We start from the raw sequence: 23,224 nt of genomic DNA on the forward strand, positions 1-23,224 counted from the left end.
TCCGCCCAACGCCCCGGCGGCTGCCAGGCCAGGGACACCGACTCTCGCGCCGGCAGCGTCCTGGAAGGCGGCGCAGAAGGGAGCGCGTGCGTCATCAGAGCGCGACACAGCCCTAACCGGAAGCGATGGAGGTAGGATGGCCGCCGCCTGCAGCGGGGTTCTGCGCGCCCGTGTGTCCTACCCCCCACTCCCCACCCCCCGTCACTGTCCTGGGACCCCCGCAGGGTGGGACCGGGCCACTTCTCCTGGGTGGATGCCCTTGTGGCAGGCCCGCGGCGGGATGATGAGAGGGAGGAAGCGTTATGAAAACGCAAAAGGGTAAAATCACCTCAAGTCGGGAGATCCGTCATTGCACACACGAAGTTGTGTTTCGTATGCCAAGGTCGGAGATGTTCTGTGCTCACACTCCCTGTGAAGAATCGCTGGTTTGATACCTGCGGTATAATGAAGGGGTGCCAGAAGGAAAACAAAAACAACACAAAACATCGAGGCTCTGATCTCCAGTGTCAGCAAGAGTGACCAAAGAAACGAGTCAAGCCAGGCGTTGGTGGTGCACGCATTTAATCCCAGCACTCGGGAGGCAGAGGCAGGCGGATCTCTGTGAGTTCGAGGCCAGCCTGGACTCCAGAGTGAGTGACAGGATAGGCTCCAAAGCTACACAGAGAAACCCTGTCTCGAAAAACAAAACAAAAAACCCAAAAAAACAAAAACAAAAAAAGACAAAGTCAAGTTTTTCAACGTTCACCTTAAGACAGACACATAAAATATGCATAGTGTCTAAGTACGGTTTGACACACACAGTTATTACGGTATCCAGAAAGCATATCCACAGCTTGCCTACCTTAGTTCTGTCTGTATTTAAGTCTGGATTTTCCTTTGACTGTACTGTAACAGTGCCCTGTATGTTTTATGTTTTAGATTTTAACGGGAGATCCCATTACCACATGCCTTTCTCCTTTAGTGCGTGACTTGATTTGTCATGTTGGGTTTGAACTCAGAGAAAACTGCGATATCAATAGCATTGTAACTCAGAATGGTGAAGTGCACTGGGAAACACTTACAGACCGTGTGAGCTATGCAGAATCAGGTTTGTATTGTCTTTGTACACCAAGCTTTGGTGGTGCCATTACACTGAAAATGTTTTGGCCTGCAAAGCCCTTCTTGGCTCTTCTTCTTGGAGGATGTTAAGATGTAGTTGTCAGGGGAGAAAAAGAAGCTCAGAAAGTATAGAAAAGTCAAGAGATGCACTTAGCTAAGAATATTGTGAGCAGGAGGCAGGCCTGGGATACTGGAATCGATTCTTGGGGCCTGGGTCCACTAGTCACTAGGTATGTATATGTCATGGGTACTCTGGTAGGACAGGACAGAACGGAGTAGTTTGTCTCATCTTGTTACTCAGAGCAGCACCTAATTGACAATATGAATCATTTCTGAAATTCAGTATTTTTGTAGTTGATTGTGAGTAACTAGAGCTATGGCTACGCTTTCTCAACTGGTAGTAAAGCCTTTTACAATTCATTTCTACTGAGCTGCAAGTACACTTACTGTATGTCCAATTATAAGCTGCTTGACTTTGTCAACGTCTTGTAATTAAAGCTTTTGCTTTGATTTAGACTTTTTATTTCATCATGTGACACAGAGCTGTGGAACTAAAACTTATTTTCTCCTCCTACAAGGGCAGAGTCTGGATTACAGGGGAAGTATACGGCTGCTGGGTCCTGTCTGTGAGTCCATCCATCTACACATCTTATCTCTGACCAGGGCACAGTTTGAAATGAAGTATTCACCATGGTTCCAGTGGACAGTGTATCCAGAGGTCTGACATTTGCATATCTTTAGAAATAAAAGGCTTTGCAAATTGGAAGTCCTCATTACTTGCCAAGTTAAAAGTGTCTTTTTTTTTTTTTTTTTTTGACCTTCCTACTTTGAAGAGGTCCTGGGAGCTTCAAGAGAAATCTAAATGGTTTATAAATAATATGCTCTGAAGCCTGAGTTGAGGAGCATACCACTTTGAACAATGTTTGGCCTCAATTAGGCAAGCATTTGTCTTAGAGAGGTTTCTATTGCTGTGAAGAGACACCATGACCACGGCAACTCTTATATAGGAAAACATTTAAATGTGGCTGGCTTACAGTTTCAGAGGTTTAATACATTATTGTCATGGCAGGCAGCAAGGCAGTATCCAGGCAGACATGGTGCTGGAGATGTAGCAAAGAATTCTATATCTTGATTCTCAGGCAATGGGAAATGAACTTGCTTGAGCTTCTAAGACCTCAAAGCCTACCTACTAGTGACACACCTCCTCCAACAAGCCACACCTACTCCAACAAGCCATACCTACTCCAACAAGGCCACACCTAATAGTGTCACTCCCTGCAGATCAAGCATTCAAACACATTTCTAGTCACACTACCACAACATTAGCAGATAAAGTCCATGTTAGCATCAGGACAGAACTCCCAGGGAGATGACAAGGTTAGGATACCAGATAGTAGGTGCTTGGTTCCTTTACAGTGAATTGAAAAAAGATAGTCATTTGGGTCCTAATGCAAATCTTCTGTGGTTTGTTTTTTTCTTTTCCTTCGTTTCATTTGACATGTTAAAGGACTATAATAAAACAGTACCTATAACGTGTCTGATTCTAAAACAGAGTCTAGTAAGGTGAGCTGTCTTATAGAGGAACTTAACTAAATCATTACGGGTAATAAGAAGTAGGTCAAAATATTCTGTTTCATTATTATGCCAGACATAATAATGAACAAACATTTAGAGAAAGAACTTTCAAAGAACTCCTTAGATATTAAATAATTTTATTATAGCATTTCAATAGAAACTGTTAGCTCATAGGAAAAAAAATTAAATGTAGTAGTTGAAATATTAAGAGGCTTGAATTCAGTAATAGTAACTTAAAAATAATTTTTGTTTTGAGAATGATTTTTTGTTGAATATGAGCTCGATGTGTGTTTTGCTCTGAATAGTTGTTTCTTGAAGTATTTGATGCCTTGGAAAGCCTGCAGTCTCCTGCCATCTCCCTCAGTGTAATGAAACTGGCTTCCTGTCTGGAACGAGCCTTAGGCGATGTGAGTGTGAGAATCCTTGTTTGCTAGATTACCCAGATGAACACAAAAACTTCAGATTTCTTGGTTTTTATTATTATCGTCCTATAAAATACAATGATTTTCTTTTTACATAATTAAGAAACCCTGGTACCTGAGAGTGGGGAGATGTCTTAGTAGATCAAAATACTTGCTGTGTAAACATGAGTACCTGAATTTAGATTCAGCACCTATGTACGGCTGCTGCTACACCCCCTGAAACACCACACTGGGGTGGGGGAGAGACAGGAGAATCACTGGGGATCTCTGGCTTCCATTCTAGATCCTATCTCAAGGGAATAAGATGGAGAGTGATAGGGTAAGACACCTGATATCTTCCTCTGGCCTTGTGGTATGGTACTTGGAGCTAGCGCGCGCGCGCGCGCGCGCGCGCGCGCGCGCGCACACACACACACACACACACACACACACACACACACGCGCGCGCGCGCGCGCGCGCGCGCGAAAAGAAATCTATGTCTAAGCACTTTTCTTTGTCCATTTTTGTGCTATGCATCATAAATCATGCTCTGTTTTAAAGTATTTCCTCATAATGTAATTACTGTATGATTTCCATTTGAATTTTAGGTATTTTTACTGATTGGGAAGGAGTGCTCCTTTCTTCTAAGAGATCTTCTTGCATCTGCAGAACTTTCACAAGTCTTTGGACATGCTGTGGTAAGTATGTAAACAATTCATAAAGCATAGAGTTGCCAGCTTGAGCTGCACTTTTGATCTTCCAAAACTGCAGTCTGGGAAAACATTAACTGTTTCACTGACTTAAGTATATTCTCCCTTCGTTCTGGGATTGTTCCACTTCCACACAGTCCACAGGCTATCCCTCCCAGATTTGATGGTGCTGGAGTAACCATACAGGTCCAGCCAGAGAGACCCTTAGAAATATCACTTTGTTCAGTTAAGTATTCACAGTGGCAGTACAAAGTCACTACAGACTATGCGTAGCACTTTGGAATGATAGTGTTACATGTTTGTCCTAAAATACCTGTGTTTCTAACAGGTAGGAATTTATACCTTTTGCAGTCATTCAGATGTAAAACAAAAATAGAACTCGGTAAGAAACAATAGAGGCCTTTAGATTTTTCAGAATATTATAGAGGGAGGGACTGCAATCAATCGAGTTCAGACTAAGTGGTGACACGTAGGCAGCTCAGTGAGGCAGATGACTAGAACAGCCATCTTAGTTGGACCAGAAATCCACCAAATTCTCTATTTGGGGCTGAGAAACCATCTTCAGTGAACCCTCCTGCCGCTCACTGGGATTGTCTCCCTCACCAGCCTAAAAATAATTTTCCCAGTAGAGAGCCTGGGATGAGGCTGGAGTGTGGCCTCGTGTTGTTACACTGAATCATTAAACACATTCTGTTCCTGCCTGCCATCTGCCATTTACCATTTTCCTCTGAATGGCCACTTTTAGCCTCTGGATGATCTCTTATAGCCACTGACAGATGGTGTTTAGTATATAAAATGGGGACAGGAGCAGAGACTCTTGAGGTTGCTCCAAAGACGTGGCTGTTAAGCACTGGCATTGGGTTGAACCCCTCTGAGCTTTCCACCTGCTGGTTCTGTTTCAGAGGCTCAGAAAGCATCTCTGTCCCCTGCTCTGTAGAGGCCCCACACACACAGCTTGCTTTCATTTCCTTCCTGAGGGGCTGACTGTCCTCTCTCATGAGTTTGTCTGAGGAGGTGGGGACACAGGACTTGGATGCTGCCTAGTTATGGCTGCTGTTCTCATCCTTTTTTTTTTTTTTTTTTTAACCATATAGGGCCACTCTGGTGTGGAATTTCTATCTATCATTTTCTGTGTCTTCAGTTCCTGGGCACTTCTGATGAACAGTGTTAGAGCCATGCTTTCTGAGTCAGCTCCTCATCCTAGGACTGCCTTGACGGTCTGGTCTCTGAAACCTCGGCTTTACCTTCTTCACTTGGGTTACTTTCCCTGCACAGTAGAAAATGATTGTGCCTTCCTCAGAGGTGGTTCTGAAGATAGGTTGATGGATCATTCTAAAATGTGTCTATCATGTGCTAAATACTTGATAAATGCTGGCTTTAGGCCAGTGAAATGGCTTATTAGGTCAAGGTACCTGACTATAGTTCAGTCACCAGCACCCACATGGTAGAAGGAGAGAATCAGCACCTACAAGCTGTCCTCTGACCTCTGTACTGTCCCACACTAAATGAAAATGTATAGAATTTAATGTTGACTTCATTGTTGTTACTACTTTATGCTGGCAGAGATTGTTGTCTCTCTTAGTTCTAAGGGAGAAGCAAACACTGTAGGATTGAGTTTATTTACTCTACTCGTCAGTAATCTGCTGTCTTAATGGATTAGATGGATGTACTGAAAGTCTTCATCGGGTCTCCCTGTGGACTCAACCTGAGAAACGTCTTGTGGCATGGCTTTGCTTCCCCTCAAGACATCCCTCCGAAGTAAGTTGTTGGCCAAGTAGCTTGTTTCTTAAATCTGCTTCAGAATTTGCTATATCTTGAATTTTCCAGGAGGAAAGGGTTAATTGTGAAAGATGGGAGAATTTGAGACATGAATGGTCAGGCTGCATGTTAACAACAGAGTAACCGGAATGGTGATAGTGTGTGTTTCGACACCTTGCACCCTGAGAGGAGCAGGCACAGAAGCCTGGACCGGTAGAGAGCCCAGGCATTTAGAAATCTTAATGGCATTCCTAGCTGTTTCACAGTTTAACACCATCTTTGGAGAGTTCCAGAATCTGATGGTTTTCTTTCTTAGTTCTTTTGTTTTACTTTTTTTAAAGATTTTGTTTATTTATTATGTATACAGTTATCTGCATGCATGCTTGCACACCAGAAGAGGGCACCAGATCTCATTACAGATGGTTGTGAGCCACCATGTGGTTGCTGGGAATTGAACTCAGATCCTCTGGAAAAGTAGTAAGTGCTCTTAACCTCTGAGCCATCTCTCCAGGCCCTTGTTTTACTTTTTTTTTTTTTATATTCATTTATCCATGCACTCATATACCACACCATTTGTGTGGAAATCAAAGGACAATTGTGGAGAATGGTTCTCTCCTTCCAAATGTGGGTCTAGGGATTTAACTGAGGTCATCCAGCTTGCTGAACCATCTCACTCCTCCTTCCTGCATAAGTTTAGTATTTTTTTCCTAAGAAAAGTTCTTTGTATATATGGCTAAATTCACTTTCTGGTCTCTGGTTGTTAGGGGAAGTCCTGTGTATATGTCTCTCTTATTGGTTAATGAATAAAACACTGTTGGCCAATAGGGAAGTAAGATAGGCGGGACTAGGAGAGAAGGAGGATCCTGGGAAATGTAGTAAGGAGGAGCGTCACCATGTGATCGCTAGGAAGAGAGGTTGCAAGGCCGGCGTCCTCAGTAAGTCTTTATAAAATATATAGATTAGTAGTTATGGTTGATAATTAAGACTGAGCTAGCAAATGAGAAATCCTAGTCATTGGCCAGCAACATTATACCTAATATAAGTCTCTGTGTGTTATTTGGGGGCCCTAACGGGGCAGCAGAACTCAGCTGGTGGTAAGAGTTATCATTACAAAATGGCACCCTCGACATACAGCATGGATTTCCACCTAAAACTTGATAAAAGCTTAAAATGGGATTTTAGAAGCAAAAGAACAGAGACAAGCATGACTTCTTGGTAACAGCATTTTCTCAGGTGGCTCTGTTTTGCTAGAGACAAGCAGAAACTTTCTAGGCTTCTTTAAGGGAATCTTCCTGATTCAGTATAAATGGAAAAACTACATGGCTCTTTTAAGAGGCCCTGCTAACAATTGAATCATGTATACAAGCAGCTGGCAGTGGCAGTGACCACATCTCCAAGCTGGGCAGTGGTGGCATTACCTGTGACCATGCCCAAGCTGGCATGGTCAGCAGTATCTCTAATTATGCTTTCTCCCTACATCTGGTCTTCCCTAGATACTGTTCAACTATGTTGTTGTTGACAGCGGGACTGGGGCAGTTACTGAAGAGCTACCTTCACCAAACAAAAGTCACATTGGCACATCGGCCTTTTGCAACTCTTACAAACCTAGAGGATGTGATTGTTTTTCCTGGCAAGTTCTATGTTTCTCACTACCCCTTTCTGTGTCTCCATGGAGGTATTTGCACAGGTTTTAAGTAGCATCAGAATTGAATTCTTGGTGAAGTCATTACCCATCATTGTCAAGCTGGCTTTGTAAGTTACTTGAAAAACCTCTTAAATGTCACTTCTTCTCACTGTTCTGGGTGCTAAGGGAGAATCCCCTCCCCCCCCCCCCCAGAGTCACAGCTAGAGCTGCCTTTCCTCAGATGTGCTACCATTCAGAACATCCTGGGGCCATTCATGGTATTTGTTTTTCTCTCCTTCCACCTTGTCTGCATCAGTGCTCATGGCCATTTCATCAGCTGTGCCAGCAATAGAAAGACTTGCCAGTATCCTTTGAGAATATATTATTCTTCCTGGTCAGTGCACTAAACTAGGCAGCCCTGAGCCCTGCTCTCAGTTGCTGCCCATCTTTCTCCTTGGCATGCTTCCTGAGGTCACTCCACTGTGGCTGCAGGTCAGGTGCTCTTCCTTTCGAGGGGCACTCTGCCCCAGGCCACAGTTCATCTGTCCCAGGGTATTAGCTCATTGGCATATCTATCCACAAGTGTTCCTGACTTCTTTCAGTTGGCTACTGTGATTGTGTTTATAAAGGTACTTGCTCTTTCACAGGCGTTACTTACGAGGTGCTCTCAGCATTGGAGAAGGTGATGACAGAGTCCGCCTTCTTACTAAAAATCATGTTACCATACTGGGAAATGGCAGTGACCAAGTTCAAGTTGCACAGGTAACAAGGGTGGCGAGGTGGTGTTGGCTCTTACATGGCAGGCCTGTTCCGTGCCCTTCTCTGTCTAAAGCTTGGTTACTGTCCTGGAAGAGAGAGTAGAAGAGAGACCAACTCAGATTAGGCTCAATACAGAGTATCTTCCTTTAATAACTTAGGCAAGCTGTAACTATTTCAAGTGTTCCCTGTCATCCTCTTGGTGCAATTGATGTAACTTTTTTTTTTCTTTTTGGTTTTTCAAGACAGGGTTTCTCTATGTAACACTCTTGGTTGTCCTGGAACTTACTTTGTAGACTGGGCTGGCCTTGAACTCACTGAGATCCATTTGCCTCTACCTCCAAAGTACTGGGATTAAAGGCATACACCACTACCACTCAGCTACATAACTTTTTTTTTTTTTTAAGAATAAACTTCTTAGTATTTTTTCTGAGTTTTTACTGTAAGAAAAAAAATTGAACCTATAGCATTAGAAAACCTTGGAGGAAAAAAAAAAGGGCAAGTATGCTTGGCCATTAGATTCCCTCAAAGGCCAACCCTGTGTGAAAATCAGGCACAGCATGTTCCTCAAGTAACCTCACTCTTGGATTCACTTTGTACTTGAGCTGCCCTCCAGAGCTTTGCTGCTCTGGCCATCCTCAGAAGTGACACACAGAACATATAGATCTTTGAGGACATTTGGTTCTACTGAGACTACTAAAAATATTACTGGAAATGGTTTTACAGGCCCTGGTCTAATTAGACTTGGACCCCATTACTTTGTCTCTCACATCAGTAAGTTCTATGCCTTGCTTTCATTGCCACATTGGTTGCGTCTGGGTTGTGGTGCAGTTGTTGCAGCACTTGCTGATTTCCTCCGGTTCCATAGGTTTGCTGACTGCACCATGTTGCTGCTGTCACAGCTAGAAGCTGGGCTCAGGAGAGTTTTTGCTGCAGTTAACAAATGTCCTGATAGACTCCTCACGGCCGAGGTACATGCGTTTCTGTTACTCACTGTGACTGTGGGTACTGTATTGACAATTCAATTTTCTGTGGCTGTTTAAAAGCTTTAAGGGCTGAAGATGTAGCTAAGTTGGCTAAGCACTTGCTTAATATGTACAACAACCTGTGTTCAATACCTTAGAGCACATACTAACACACACACTCACACACACACACTCTTTCACACACTCACAATACGCACACATACATTCACTCACACACACATACATACACACACACACTTACACATACACACATACACATATATATTCACACACTCATACACACACTTACACACATACACACACACATACACACTCACATACACACACTCACACATGCATACTCACACACACTCTCACACACACACACTCTCACACACATACACACACTCACACATATATATATGTACTCACACACTCATACACACTCACACATACTCACACATACACACACTCACACATATAAACATTCACACACACATACTCTTACACATACACACACTCACACATTCATACTCACACACTCATACACAGTCACACATACACTCACACATACACATACACTCACACATACATACTCACACACATACACACATTCACACATACACACTCACACACATACACACTCTCACACACACATACATACACATTCATATATACTCACATGCCCACTCACACACACCCACATACACACTTACACACATACACACACATACTCACATATACACACACACTAACACACACATACATACACACACTCACACACACCACATTTTGTTTGCTGTTAAAGCACCCATTTATTTTCATTGTGATTATGTAAGATAATTCTGCATGATGTTATGAAAAAAGTTGCACCTTCTGAGGGTCAGAATTGTTTTTGACTTTGAATGATAATATATTACCATTTTGTTTTATTTCTCTTTTATTTCTTCCCCTTTATGCAGTCAACAATTCTATATACAACATTTGATGAAGTAAGTAGTCAAACTTGCAATAAACCTTGAAAAAAAAAACATTTTTTAAATACAAATTAAAACACAATGATTAGGGCTGGAGAGACAGGAGCCCTTGCTGTTCTTGCAGAGGACCTGAGTTTGGTTCCAAGCACCCATATAGTGGCTCACAACCATGTGTAGGCATGAACCTAGTACACATACATACATGCAGGCAAAATACTCATGCATATAAGGTAAGTAAATTTAAAATAATTTAATACTACTAATAAAAACACAAAGATTATAAGTAGCATGCATATAGGAAAAAACGTTGATAAGCAGTAAGAAGCTCATGCTAGATTTAAATATAGCCCTGGGCCTATACTTCAGTTGATTGAATGCTTGCTTGGCATCCATGAAGCTGTGGGTTTAGTCTCCAGCACTGAATATACCCTGGATGATGGACATGCCTGTCATCCCATCACATATGAGGTAGAGGCAGGATTTGAAGGCAACCTATAATACATGAAACTCTGTTTCAGATAAATACATTTAAATAAAGCTTTCAGGCTAATTTTGAGGACCACTATTATTAATCTCATTTCTATAGTTGTCCAAAACACAAAGTATGAAAATGCAAACAGATTAACACTATTGGCTATACCAACTGTTGAGAATGACTGTCCTTAACCAGTGTAACAACTTAGAAATATGAATATTCTAATTGTATGCATATAGATCAATGTCCATATATGAGTAGGTACATGAGTTTGGGCATGTTGTGTGTGTGTGTGTGTGTGTGTGTGTGTGTGTGAGAGAGAGAGAGAGAGAGAGAGAGAGAGAGAGAGAGAGAGAGAGCACTTAAAAGCTTATTGATTAATCTATTTTTGATGTTTTAGATACTGGCAAAACACTTGAAAGATGGTAACATTAACCAGCTTCCTCATTTCCTTGGAGACCCTGCCATGGTAAAGTATTGGGTATCTCCAGTCTCATGTCTCTCTGTCTATGAACATGCTGCCATCCAGAGTAGAGTAAATATTGTTTGTGCTATGCTGTCATCTGGTCCTGTCACAGACACTCATCAGGAATGACTATGAGTAGGCACTGGGCTTTGTTTATGCCTGTGACTATCATGCCCTCTAAATGCCTGACAACTTGGCTGCCCTCTTTCTAAACACTATATTTACTTATTGGTTCTATGTTTTTCTACTAAAGAAAGGACTACATTTGCTTTGTAAAACTTAGCAACAGTCAAATGTCCCTAAGATTAAGTGTTGGATGAAACAGAATTAATGTTTCAGCCATTTTTCAATCAGCGTTTTATATTTTATGAGGGTACTACAGTGACTGCTTTAGACTATAGTTGATACTTTTCATCTATTCCACCTCACTGAGAGAAGATCTGGATTCTACTACCCATCCTGATGTGGTTTTGTCATCCCTTCCTACCCTCAGACAGCCAGATGACTAATTTATCTGATACTCTTTTTTTTTTTTTTTTTTTTTTTTGTCTTGAGTTCCCTGGACTCTTCCTCTGTTGGCAGTCTGCCCACATCAGTGGCTTTCTGACGTTTTTCTGGCTTTGGACATGTTCTGTTAGAGGGCTTGTTACTGTTGATGTAAGATGCAGGAGTGGTCCACGGGAGGGAGGGGAATGTAGGGGAAGGGATGGCTCAAGGGACACCTGCTTGGTTATGCTCATTCAAGCAAGAGCAAACGCTTCTTTAGGAATGTTTTTTTTCCTTCCACGTAGGAGGGTAAGAATGACTTAGGCAGCAGCTCCTTCCAGGCAACTGCCTCAGTGATTGGTCCTCAGCTCCTGCAGGCAGGCTGGGGAGTAAGAGCTCCCACTACAGTTCCAGCTGCAGGACGGGTGAATGCCCTCTTTGAGACTCACATTTCCCATCAGTTTGTAAACAAGCCTGGCTGCCTGGAACCCTGCCTCTTGCTCTTCCCTCTGCCACAACACTAACAGAATGCTTCTCTGTTAATTTTCTAAAAGGAATTCTTGTGGGATTTCCTGAACTATCAGGAGGGTCCTCGTATCCGAGATCGTTTAAGCCATGGGGAGATCAACTTACGTGAATTTCCGAGAGAAGCAGCAAGCCAGCTGCTCACATTCTCCCTGGTGCTTCTGCTCAGATTCACTGAGGAAGGCTCCTTGTCAGAGCTGAAGGTATACCACACGGAGGAGGGTGGCTAGCAGAATTTGCTACCACTAGCAATAGAAGAACATGTCTGATTTTTCAAATGTGATTTCATTTTTTCATTTTAATTTGAGTTGCAGCATTATTTATTCCATCAGAATAACGGTAAATTAACAACTTACATGAATGCATTCTCTGAAAATCATAGTTGTGAATATGAAATGATTTGTCCTCTCTTAAACACGTCTTTGCCGTTGTTCTTTTTTTTTTTTAAAGATTATTTATTATGTACAGTGTTCTGTCTGCATGTGTGCCTGCAGGCCAGAAGAGGGCACCAGATTTCATTACAGATGGAGCCACCATGTGGTTGCTGGGAATTGAACTCAGGACCTTTGGGAACACAGGCAGTGCTCCTAACCACTGAGCCATCTCTCCAGCCCCTGCCTTTGTTCTTAATAGCAGTGTTGGTGGTAAAAACCAAAGAACAGTTATAAAAAATTATTAACCAAATGCAGAAAACTCCTACAAGTATGTCAAATTGATAGAATGGGGTATTTGCATTTCTGAAATTAATGATTTTGTTATTTTAAACTAAATAATTTCAGTTACAACATTGTAGGTGGTATTTTTGTTTTCAGACTATATATATGACAGTTACCTTTTAAACTACTTAAAAGTCCAAACAAGATTGAAAAATTATTAGTTGGATGTCCTTGCTTCTCTATTCTTTCTGTGAGTATTTCCAAATCAGCTCATAGGAAGAAATGCTTTGTCCCTTGAGCCTGTTTTTATTAGTGTATTTTTGGATCTCTGTTGTGCCTCCTCTTTTTGTTAGCTGTCTATCATTCCATTGCACCAGTAGACCATCACTTATCTAAATGCTCTCCATTGATATGTGAGCTATCCCTTTGACTGATGAAGCTATGATTGTAGTGGTGAACTGAAGGACTGTGTTCACTTGGGCACCTGTGTTAGTAAGTTTGCAAAAGTAAAGCCTTGTGAATAATAGCAGTAAGGACTGGTCTTTCTCTTCACTGATGCTACCGTTCCAACGTTGTCTTTGCTCACTGTGTTTTCCCACTGCTTTATTAGCCTTGCTGCTGTTTTCAGTGATGTGCCACCTGTTACTCACTTCTAGCTTCTGCCTTTGATGTCATTCTTGAAAATTTCTTTGTATTCTGAAAATTATCACCATAATCATAGTTTTCCCAGTGTTTTTATCTTTTGCTCCAAGTAAAATTTAGTTCCTCTTGGGAGTAAGGTAGAGAGTCTAGTTTTCAGTGTTTTCTTGATGAAATTGCTAGCAATTTTTCTGAACGCCATGTAGAGAATTGACATCTTTATTCAAGGTACATCAGGCACCAGCCCTGGACTCTCTTTCTGGAAGCTCTGCTCTCTGCTGAATCTCCATGACATAGTTTAGTGCTTTCCAAACTAAAGATGGCTCCCATTGCTATCTCCTCAGAACTGTCTGGTCTGTTCTCACTGTTTATATTCCATGTGAGCTATATCATTAAAGTAAACACAGACCCAGAAAACAAGCTGAAAGAATAAGCTAGTAGAGCCACATAGGGAAACAGACATCATTTACCATAGTGAACACTACTCAGAAACTGAGGATGTAGCTCAGTTGGTAGAGTGCTTACCTAGCACACATGAAGACCTGAGTTTGATCCAGTAATCCCAGGCCAACCCCCCCCCCCCACACACACACACCTGTAATCCCAGCCCTCACTCAGAAGATGAAGGCAGAAAGATCAGAAGGTCATCCTCAGCTACATGGAGTCTGAGACCAGCCCGGGATGTATAAGACCCTGTCTCAAACACATTATCAATAACAAGTGTGTCCTGACTTCAGGACCCCACCCTCCCATCTAGTAGCACATCTCCAAAGGTAGCTCCTGAGGCTTGCAGACCCCCGAGCCTCCTTCCCTATTTCCATATTCTGTACTCAGTTTTCTGTCCTAAAATACATCTTGAATCTATTTACTCAGTGTTCTTCCATCACCACCACTTGGCCAAATCACCTTCACTCCCTGGAGGGAGACTTGCTCTGACAGCCTCCCTCTTCCCTTTTCTCAGCACAGTAGGCAGGTCCTTTCTCAAACAATGTAGAGGCTGTCTGTGAGTTCATACCCTAGAGCAGAAGGGCTGTGCTCTCTCCTGGCCTGGAGGCATACACTGTCCCCTGTTGCCTATCCCAGCACTCATCCCCAGCCTTCACACAAGCCTCTTGCCCTGCTGGGACCAAGGCCATGAGGATGCTGCCCATGGCATGGCTGTGGCTCAGACCAGTTCAGTGAATGAGAAGTTGGCATATGTCCCCAGCACTTTGATCTTGTGTCATTTCAGTCATTTGCTTTGTGCAGTTGAGAGTGTGACAACTTTGGCTGCCTCATGGGTTTTCAGTTACACATTTATAACAGCTGTTGGAATATACTACAGTATCTTTGTTTTTTAATATTTATATGTTTAGCAATTAACTTTATGGTCATGTAATTCTCTTCTGATTGTATTGATTTCAGTCCTTCATATTTTTCCTTTTGTTTGGGGATCTTTTTCTCCTTGTATAGTTGTAGTTTTGTTGTGCTATGGACTGGATAGATGTGATCTTTGTAAATTATGGTGGCTCTCAGCTCCCTTTTAGTCAGTTGGTGACTACCAGGTCCATCCTCCTGTAGTGAAGAGTTTTACCATGCTCCAGATGAGTAGGATTTTTTTTTTAATTTAACAATTCACTTTTATTTATTATGCATACAGTATTCTGTCTGCATGTATGCTGCAGCCCAGAAGAAGGCACCAGATCTCATTACAGACAGTTGTGAGCCACCATGTGGTTCCTGGGAATTGAACTCAGGACCTCTGGAAGAACAGCCAGTGCTCTTAACCACTGAGCCACCTCTCCAGCCCGGGTAGAATTGTTTTGAGGAAGATTGTGAGAGATGAGGACTCTAAGTGACTGTGATTCAGGAGAAGACACCACACCTAGTGCGGAACTATGGTGACTAACATCAGTGTTCTTACACTAGGAGGAAGCAGCAATACAGTTTCTGGTTAGTCTAGCTGAAGGCTACAGATCCCGTTGCCACCCAGTCTTCCAGCTTCAAAAACAGGTATGTGAAGTGCAGAGTGTTTGGGAGAGGGGACATGTGACACTGCTCTTCCTTCAGAGACATCAGAGGGTCCCAGGACTTTGCTCTGTCAGGCTTCTGACCAGTTGGTTGGTTGCTCTTTTGGGCTTGTAGCTCAAGTTCTATGTCTCAGAGTTACAGATGTTTTTAGTCTCAGGGATGACAGGTACAGCATTTAGAATGGAGCCTAGATGGCTGCTGTCACTGTCACTGTCACTGCCCAGAGAGAGAAACAAGTTTTATCAAGTGAGGAATGTCATTTTTCTCTTCTACCATATAAGACGATTTCCTGTTAACTTATAATTTTAAAAACAAACTTCCAAGCATTTCTACCAGGTAGTTCCAATTTGGGGATTATTTCAAATGCTTTATACTTTAAAAAAAATATTTTATGTAGGGGGCTATAGTATGTATGAGTGCAGGTGCCCTTGGAGGTCAGAGGTTTCTGATTCACTAGAGCTGGAGTTATAAGCAGTAAACCATGCAGCAGGTGTTGGGAATTGAACTCAGGTCCTTCAAAGCAGTACATGCTGTTAACCACTGAGCCATTTCCCCAGCCCTCAGATGTTTCATTCTGTGTCTGGCAGGAGACAGGACAAGATGAGCCCCCATGGATGTCACACTCAGAATGGCTCTTGCACAGAACTGGCAAGAGAGCACAGCCTCACAGGGCTGCTGTAAACTGGTATGTGAGTGTAGGGGAAGACCTAGTGACCAGTGCTGCCTTAGGACAAATGCATCCACTGTGAGACTTTCCCAGGAACATGTGAACAAACACCCATTCTCCTAGCGCACCAACAAACAGATCAAAGAGACCATTCCACCCAAGTCTGCCTTACCAAACCAGTGAGTTTTGGGGAGTGACTTACAGATGCCTAGATGCCTCAGGCAGCTGCTTCTGCGATGTCCATCCCAGCATTGGTGATGATTCACAAAGGCCGCCCTGGGGTTCTCTATACAACTGGAGATCAGCCAAGCCAAGAATGTCCCCCTCCCAGCAGTCATCTTCTACTTTTATAACCATGGGGAGGGGCTTTTGAATCTTGTAAATTCCATAAGCTTCCTAAGTCTTAAGATGCTTCCTCCAGGAGGGACATGTCAGTTAGGAGGAAACAGCTAAATCAGTGTGGATGAGCAGGAGCAAGTCAGCAAATTAGCCTCCATCCCCTGCCAGTGGGTTCTGGATTGGGGGCAGGAGCATGGATGGTAAACCTCATGAGTCTTCTCCCCAAGATACCATTATAAAGATAGAAGTATCAGAGATTACCTACAGGGACCAGTGTTTTAAAGAGACAGGGAAGAAAGGAGGGAAGTTCTGGAAGGATAGAAAGCTTCTGGATAGTAGACTACCAGGTGACCTGATTGCTGAGCTCCCAGCCTGTGCCCTTTGCTGTCCTCTTCTGTGGCCCCTGGTAGCACCCTGGCTACTTTGGATCTTCAGCTATTATCCATCTACTACTTGGTGACAGCCCCGAGTCCTGTGCTTCATAAGGTCATTGCTCTGGTTATTGCTGCTGCAGAAGATTGCTCACAGTCAGCGATGGCCACACAGCTGTCACTTAATTTGCTGACATTATCGTGGGGCAGGACCTGCTGAAAGATCTGTTGTGTGGCTTCACCTGGGTGCTGTCAAGTTGTTGACAGTGTTGACATGGCTCCCTCATCTGTGCTGTTGTTCTCACTCATGGATTGCCAAAGCTAGTCACAGTTCAGAGGAGGGGAGGTAGGTCCCTCTCAAGTGAGGGTGTCATGTTTGTGAACATGCTCATCATCACCCCAACAGTAAGGACCAGCAGCAGACTTAATAGTCCGTCGAATGAACATGTGAAACGCTTGAGCTCACCATTGCTTTTCAAATTTGCAATCTGTAACAGTTTTACACGTATTTTCTAGAAAGTGATTCAGTATCCATGACAGTTGAAAACACACTTCCTAGGATATTGTAAAACCTGGAACCTCCAATTATTTCCTCCCAGGTGCTGAGCTGTGAGGAAAGCCTCAGGATGTGGAGCATGCTGCCTACACTGGAAGAGCCGTGTCAGGAAGCAGCCAGGTGCATGTCATCTGGACTGGGGTGTATGTCGCCTAAGTTGTTGCATGTGTTGTTTGGGTCGTGTAGACCATGGCTGACAGTTGCAGTCGGCACTGAAATCCTCATCCTTCTTGTACAGGGCTGTTAGAAGTCCTTTGGAAAGGAACTGCTGGGCCGGGTTTGTTGGCAGTTGATCACAGACTGGAGGTGTCTGTCGGGAAGATAAGACACCCTTCAGTAAGGGCTCGGCAGACATGAAAAAGGTCTGGACTCGAGAAAGAAGGGGAGGGACACAGATTTGGGACTGTAGATAAAGCAGACACACTTGTAGTAGGACTAATCTAGGTCAAGCCACAGATCACTTTCTATCTGCACAGTGCCTTGCTTTCAGCTTCTCGTGTCATTTATCGTATCCTGTCATGATGTCTATTTTCATTTATGTGGGGGAAACAAGATCTTAGGTCAAGTTCACTGTGCATTAAACATCATTTATATTATCAGTAATGTGGGGATTTTAATTATTGAAATAAACCTTTAAAATATTGTGTGTTCTTCAGATTGGAAGGTAATTCTGAAGCATATGCCTGCAACTCTTTAATTAGCAAGATTTTGTGTGAGTTCTGCCACTATATGCCTGGGAGTACCTGTGCTATGGATGGTCTTCCCCCAGAGAAGTGAGTACTGAAGAAACACACCTGGTAAATTTATGATGCAGACTCAATGTTTCTACTCTAAACTTCAGCAGTTTGGTATGGTGGCCCCAATGAGGTCATCAAGTGAGGTTAGGTGATCTCCGTGCAAGTACCATGTGTCTGGTGAAGCTTCCCATGTGCACTCTGTTCACTGCGGTTGCATTTTACCTGCCTGACACTTACTGAGGTCCCACTTATATCAGCAAACCCCAAACCAATTCAGATTCAGAGAAAGAGCTGGCAATGGCACTCCCTGGTGTTGTGTGTCCCTGAATGTTATGCTCTCACTTGCAGGTGGCCCCAGCTGCTCAAGGAACTCTGCAGCACACACATTCCTACTCTGTTCTGCCCCAGACTCGTTCTGGAAGTTCTGGTTGTGCTCCGGGGCATCAGCTCCCAATGCCAACGTGTATCTGACCAGGTCACTACCTCTTTGCAGCTGAGACACAGGCAGTGGGTAGAGCACAAGCTGCGCTCAAGGCAGCGGCAGAACTATCTGCGCATGCTCAACAGGTAGGCTGCTCCCCTCTTCAGCACCCCTCTTACTCAAACTTGGATGGGTGCTGATCCTTCCAGAGATTATTTACAGTGTATACTGCTTTATAAAAATATTAAATTTAGCCTGTGGGAGTGGGTCCCACCACCCAAAATGACTGTCTGGGTTTAAGCCCCAGAGCATGTTTCTTAGGTTTGCCAGCACTACAGTTCATCACATTCCCTGAAGAAATAGCTGTTTGGACACATTTCTAGAACTTTGGGTTGAATGGTGTGGTGTTTTGTAGGCCTCTCAGAGCTCTTGCTTGTTCGTTGCCTTCCAGAAGTTTCTCACTCTGCACTCAGGTAGTTTATAGGGGAGTGCTATGACATCACTTCCCTCCTAAAATGAAGTGAAGAGTTTTTCAGCATCTCTTGCTGGTCTCACAGACAAAATAAGTTCGGGCTTTAACAGGAATATCTGGGCTCTAGCAGAGTTAAAGCACACTGCCTGCCCTTGGTGCTGGCCTGTGGGTGCTCTTGGAGGCATCTGGGATTGAGCCAGATGCAAGGTGGTTGCTGCTGCCTGGAGTGGAAGCACTTTGTGAACTGAGTGTAAAGGGCAGGGAGAGGCTGGGCTGCAAGCTCCTGTGGGCTTGGAAGGTAGGGATTGGGGCATGGCAGAGCAGGCAAGGTAAAGCCTGAAAAACTGTCTTCCTAGACAGTTGGACTTAGGGTTACTTTAAAAAGATGCTGGCAAAGCAAACCACATGCTTTCTATTTTGTTTCCGGCTTTTTTCCTTTGTCATTCTGTTTTTGCTGTTTGTTTTGATTTTCATTTTGTTTTGTGTATGTATTGCTGATTAGGTGAAGTGTTGTTTTCCTTATGAAAATGGAAATGACTCTGTCACAATCTTCACTTTGCTTTCCCCTATTTCAGCGTTAAACTCTTGTCTCCTGTGCTTCACCTGACTTTGTTGCTCCTTGCACTGGAAGTGGTCAGTGTACATGCTGTCCAGGGTAAAAGTTCTCAGGAACGCCATCAGTACCTGAGGTAAGGCTTGCCTGCCTGCTCGGAAGAAAGGAGGCATTGTTTTGGTGATGTTCTAACCCCCACAGGTTCTCCTGCCAGTCTTCTCTCTATAATGTGATGCTAACTTTGTGAACATAGCTAACAGTTTCAAACTTAGGAATTCCACCCTCAGGTCCAAGTGACTCACACTCACTTTAGTTGTACCCTGGTGGGTGATCTGTATTGTCTATGTATACTGTGTGGTACGAGGTGTCATCCATGGCATCTGGCCACATGCCAGTAGCACTCTCCCAGTGACATCACCAAGTGTCCCCAAGGAATAAAACTGCCCCCCAGAGAAGAGCCACTCCCTAGACCAAGGTTCTGTGGGTCTCACTGTACCATTCATTTAACATACATTCACGAAAATTTTATAAGTATAAATAATTATGGGAAAGTCTACACTACTCGGGAAACTGAGGGGAAATCTGAAAACATAAAAATCTTTACCCTAATCAGTTGGAACTTGCTGCCAATTTAAGGAAAATCTTTTAAGGAAAACTGTTTTCAACAGTCAAGCTGTTTCATAGTAATGGTGTTTCCTCTTCAGAGAGACATGGCAACACAAAGGGAAGAAAGCCAAGGTATGCCACATTAGCACCCAGAGAGACTTATGGGCAGGACCTTCTCTCGATGTGTGTCTGCCATGTCTCAATCTGAGCCAGGTGGCCCTGAAGTCTTTGGAATCCTGTTCTGTCACTTAGGAACATCGTGTCAAGATCTGAGAGTGTGAAAAGTGTCTTGAGTCTTATAAAACTCATCCCAGTGTTGACAGCATTGACCTCAGCACTTTTGTTTTCTCTATAACAGTTTTTCTTACTTTCCCTTTGCATGTATTTCTTCTTGAATCCACACACAATTAAGTAGTTTTTAGTAATAGTTCCAAGAGAAGACAAGACATGTATACTGATACATTCTGTCACAGTACAGACCAAGAAACTAAAATCCCTCACTGTCTTTTTAACAGGTTCTTAAAATCAATCCTACAGTACACTGAGAACCTAGTGTCCTATACTAACCGGGAGAAGAACAAATGGAATGAAACCATCAAGCTTACACATGCAGTTTTGTTAAGAATTTTGACTTTCAGTGAGAAGAAACAAATGTTAATGCATTTAACCAAAAACTCCACAAATCAAGTTGACACAAGTTGACCAAAAAAACAAAAAACAAAAACACAAGTCAGGCTCCTTTGGGTTCTGGGAGAAGACTCAAGTCGCTGCAATAGCAAGTGAGTTGGGTAGCATCCAAAGGTGGGATGGAGTCTGTGTCATTCTGACCACATAGCAGGGATGCTGGTGGTTCTAGAGGATAAGGGAGTCAGTCCATGGGAGGAACAAATAATTGAACACCTGGGAAAGACAGAAGACCAAGACACGGAGAGAAAAGGGGTATGCGGGCCCCCAGCTCCTCCCCTTTCCCTTATTTGTTCTGTTGAGAGTCCTGCCTCTGCCTGCTGTCCCTGCTCACAGCATCTTCTGAGAACAAGAAGATGCCATCCAAGGAAGCCTGCTTTTGCTCTCCCTGTCTACCTCTGCCCCTTTAATTCTCCTTCAGGGCTCAGGCTGTACTTCTCTGAGGCTCTCTCATCTGGTGTCATTGTGACCCCTAGGCTAGTCTTGATACCTGCAGCAGATTTGGGTTTTCATGTCCTGATGGTGTATCCTGGAAAATGTGGTCACTGCTTTGCCCCTAGTTGTTGCCCAGAAACATGTGGCTTCCCATGTCTTGTTAGCCACATGTTCATTCTTAGAAGCTCTCCTTCTAGCTATGGTCTAGCCATGCAAACTCCAGGGGTGTGTGTGACAGATAGGCTTGGCCTGATGTGCGAGCTAGTTACAGTCATCCCTGGAGGCCAGATAGTGTTCATCTGTGTGTATTCTGTGGGTAAGTAATGACAGGGCAGCCTGTGAAGGTGGAGCTCACAAAGCTGGGTGCTGGACCACAGGTCCCCAGGGAGCATTTGGCAGAGAACTCATTTCTAGATGTGAAGGCTGAGTGTAGGAGGCTCTGGAAAGCTGGCGGAGAAGAGACCATTGGATCCCAAGAGCTCCCTGAAAAGCCACTCTTGTGTTTGGGGATCCAGGAAGACTGTCCTCCTCCTCAGTTGGTAGTGGCAAAATCTGGGGAGGCTGCATTGCCTGCGTGTGTAACAATGCACTTAGCTACACCAACCTCAGTGGGTCATGGTTTCTCATACCCGCCTTCCAGACTGTGGCTGGATGTGTCCTGCAGCCAGCCAAGGAGAAGTTTTCTGTGACACTTGCTGAGCTGTAGAGGAGACTTTGGAGGTGTTTTGTGATTTTAAACCCCGCCACCACACACACACACACACACAAGTCATCTTCTGGGTGAAAGAGTAAAAATACCAAGTTGATGTTCATCAATTGGCTTTGATTTCCCCCCTTTGGATTTAACGCCTTATTTAAAGGAACAATATCTACATGGTGCCATATCTTCAGGGAGTCACATAGAAGACACATGACCTATAGACATCTACATCTTTTCAAGGACATCTTGTTCTTGTGCATAATGATTTGTTCTTGTGTGTCACATCGGGGGCACATGAGCCTACATCTCGCATTGCATCACTTCAAGGAAATGGGATCCATACACATGAAGATGTGTCCTGAATAACATCAGAGATAAGAGGTTCATGTGCATGCCCTTCCCCAGCCCATGACTCCCAAGGGTACATCTATCTTTTATGTTTTGTCATTTGTTGCATAGCAGCAAGAGGTGTTTTGTTTGTTGTATTGCTGTGGTGTGAAAGTTAATAACTGTTCCAAAAGGCAGAGTTCTTTACTATCTGGTATCTCTGTCTTTTGAAATTAACTAAAAAGAGGTCTGATACCTGAGAACCTTACAAATATCTTTTTCCATGGAACCTCTCCAAACTTTAACAAATACTGATAGTTCTTGTCTCTCAACCCACTTTGTTGATTAAATGATGATTTTTTTTCCCCATGAGTTCCTAAAGAAAGGTATCACTTAGGTGTGGTAATACATGCCTATAATTCCAGCACTTCGGAGCCAGAGGCATGAGAATCAAAAGATTGTGACCAGCCTGGTCTGTGTAAGGAGACCCCTGTCTTAAAAACCAAGATAAAATAAAAGTGTGTGTGTGTGTGTGTGTGTGTGTGTGTGTTTCTGTGTGTGTGTGTGTGTGTGTGTGTGTGTGTGTGTGTGTGTGTGTGTGTGTGTGTGTGTGTTCTCTCAGAATTGTCAACTACTTGTTTCTACACAAGAGTGAGGCCAGGTGATAAAAGTTGAGAGACTTGCTCTCTCCTACATGTTATCAGAAGATGAAGGAAGGTATTGGATGATATGTGTACAAATTCAAGTATCTGAACAACTCTTGGTGCTACCTCTCTGGCTCAAGGCCATTGCCATGTGTACCTGCAAATGTGGCCTGGCCTGCCTACTCAGGGCTGGCCAGCTCTCAGCTCTATAAAGGAGATAGCAAACCAAAGACCAATAGGAGAAGTACAGTTTTAGGTTCTAAAAGAATTATGGGGGAAAATGAGTGTGTGTTTTTCAGCATGTGGTCCGGACACTGTTCCTCATAACTTCCAGCAGGATGAGGGTGAACACCACTCCGAAACCTCTCTCTAGGTTGGCCAGAAGCTAGAAGCAGTACTGGAGAGATGAGCTGTAAGTTCTAGGTTGGCACAAAGAACCAGACCTGGGGGCCACGCTGTGGAGACAGGTGAGACACATTAGGAGGAGATCCCATGGAGGTGTGCTGAGTCAAGGGCAGACTGCCCTGCCTGAGGCCTGGTTAGATCCTGGGTCCCTGACTCCTCAACTGTCCTGCATGTGGATCTCTGCC

General features: G+C 43.6%; 1 protein-coding gene across 11 annotated transcripts; it reads left to right on the forward strand.

The window, feature by feature from the left end:
* The first annotated feature begins 11 nt into the window (after positions 1-11).
* Positions 12-22,359, forward strand: Ermard (ER membrane associated RNA degradation). Of its 11 annotated transcripts, none has more exons than XM_027401179.2 (18): positions 12-131; positions 919-1,087; positions 1,677-1,816; positions 2,979-3,080; positions 3,684-3,773; positions 5,446-5,543; positions 7,037-7,173; positions 7,815-7,929; positions 8,792-8,894; positions 9,851-9,880; positions 10,741-10,809; positions 11,847-12,020; positions 15,021-15,104; positions 17,099-17,175; positions 17,712-17,828; positions 18,141-18,359; positions 19,261-19,374; positions 19,943-20,323. In XM_027401179.2, exons 1-18 carry the CDS (start codon positions 126-128, stop codon positions 20,094-20,096), a joined length of 1,998 nt encoding a protein of 665 aa, XP_027256980.1. In that variant the 5' UTR covers positions 12-125; the 3' UTR covers positions 20,097-20,323. The 11 variants fall into 11 exon arrangements, with proteins under 11 accessions (XP_027256980.1, XP_027256983.1, XP_027256979.1 ...); XM_027401177.2 differs by lacking the exon at positions 19,943-20,323 and adding an exon at positions 20,360-22,326 and having other exon boundaries at positions 15-131; XM_027401184.2 differs by lacking the exons at positions 12-131; positions 19,943-20,323 and adding exons at positions 498-629; positions 20,360-22,359.
* The last annotated feature ends 865 nt before the right edge of the window (positions 22,360-23,224 follow it).

Source organism: Cricetulus griseus, chromosome 2 (genome assembly GCF_003668045.3).
Source record: "Cricetulus griseus strain 17A/GY chromosome 2, alternate assembly CriGri-PICRH-1.0, whole genome shotgun sequence".
Taxonomy (NCBI): Eukaryota; Metazoa; Chordata; class Mammalia; order Rodentia; family Cricetidae; genus Cricetulus; species Cricetulus griseus.

Excerpts from the sequence above, each read along its gene's own strand:
- Ermard (XM_027401177.2), top strand. Across the intron at positions 12,021-15,020 it reads GCTCCTTGTCAGAGCTGAAG|GAGGAAGCAGCAATACAGTT; the intron begins GTATACCACACG and ends TTCTTACACTAG. Across the intron at positions 18,360-19,260 it reads TATCTGCGCATGCTCAACAG|CGTTAAACTCTTGTCTCCTG; the intron begins GTAGGCTGCTCC and ends CCCCTATTTCAG.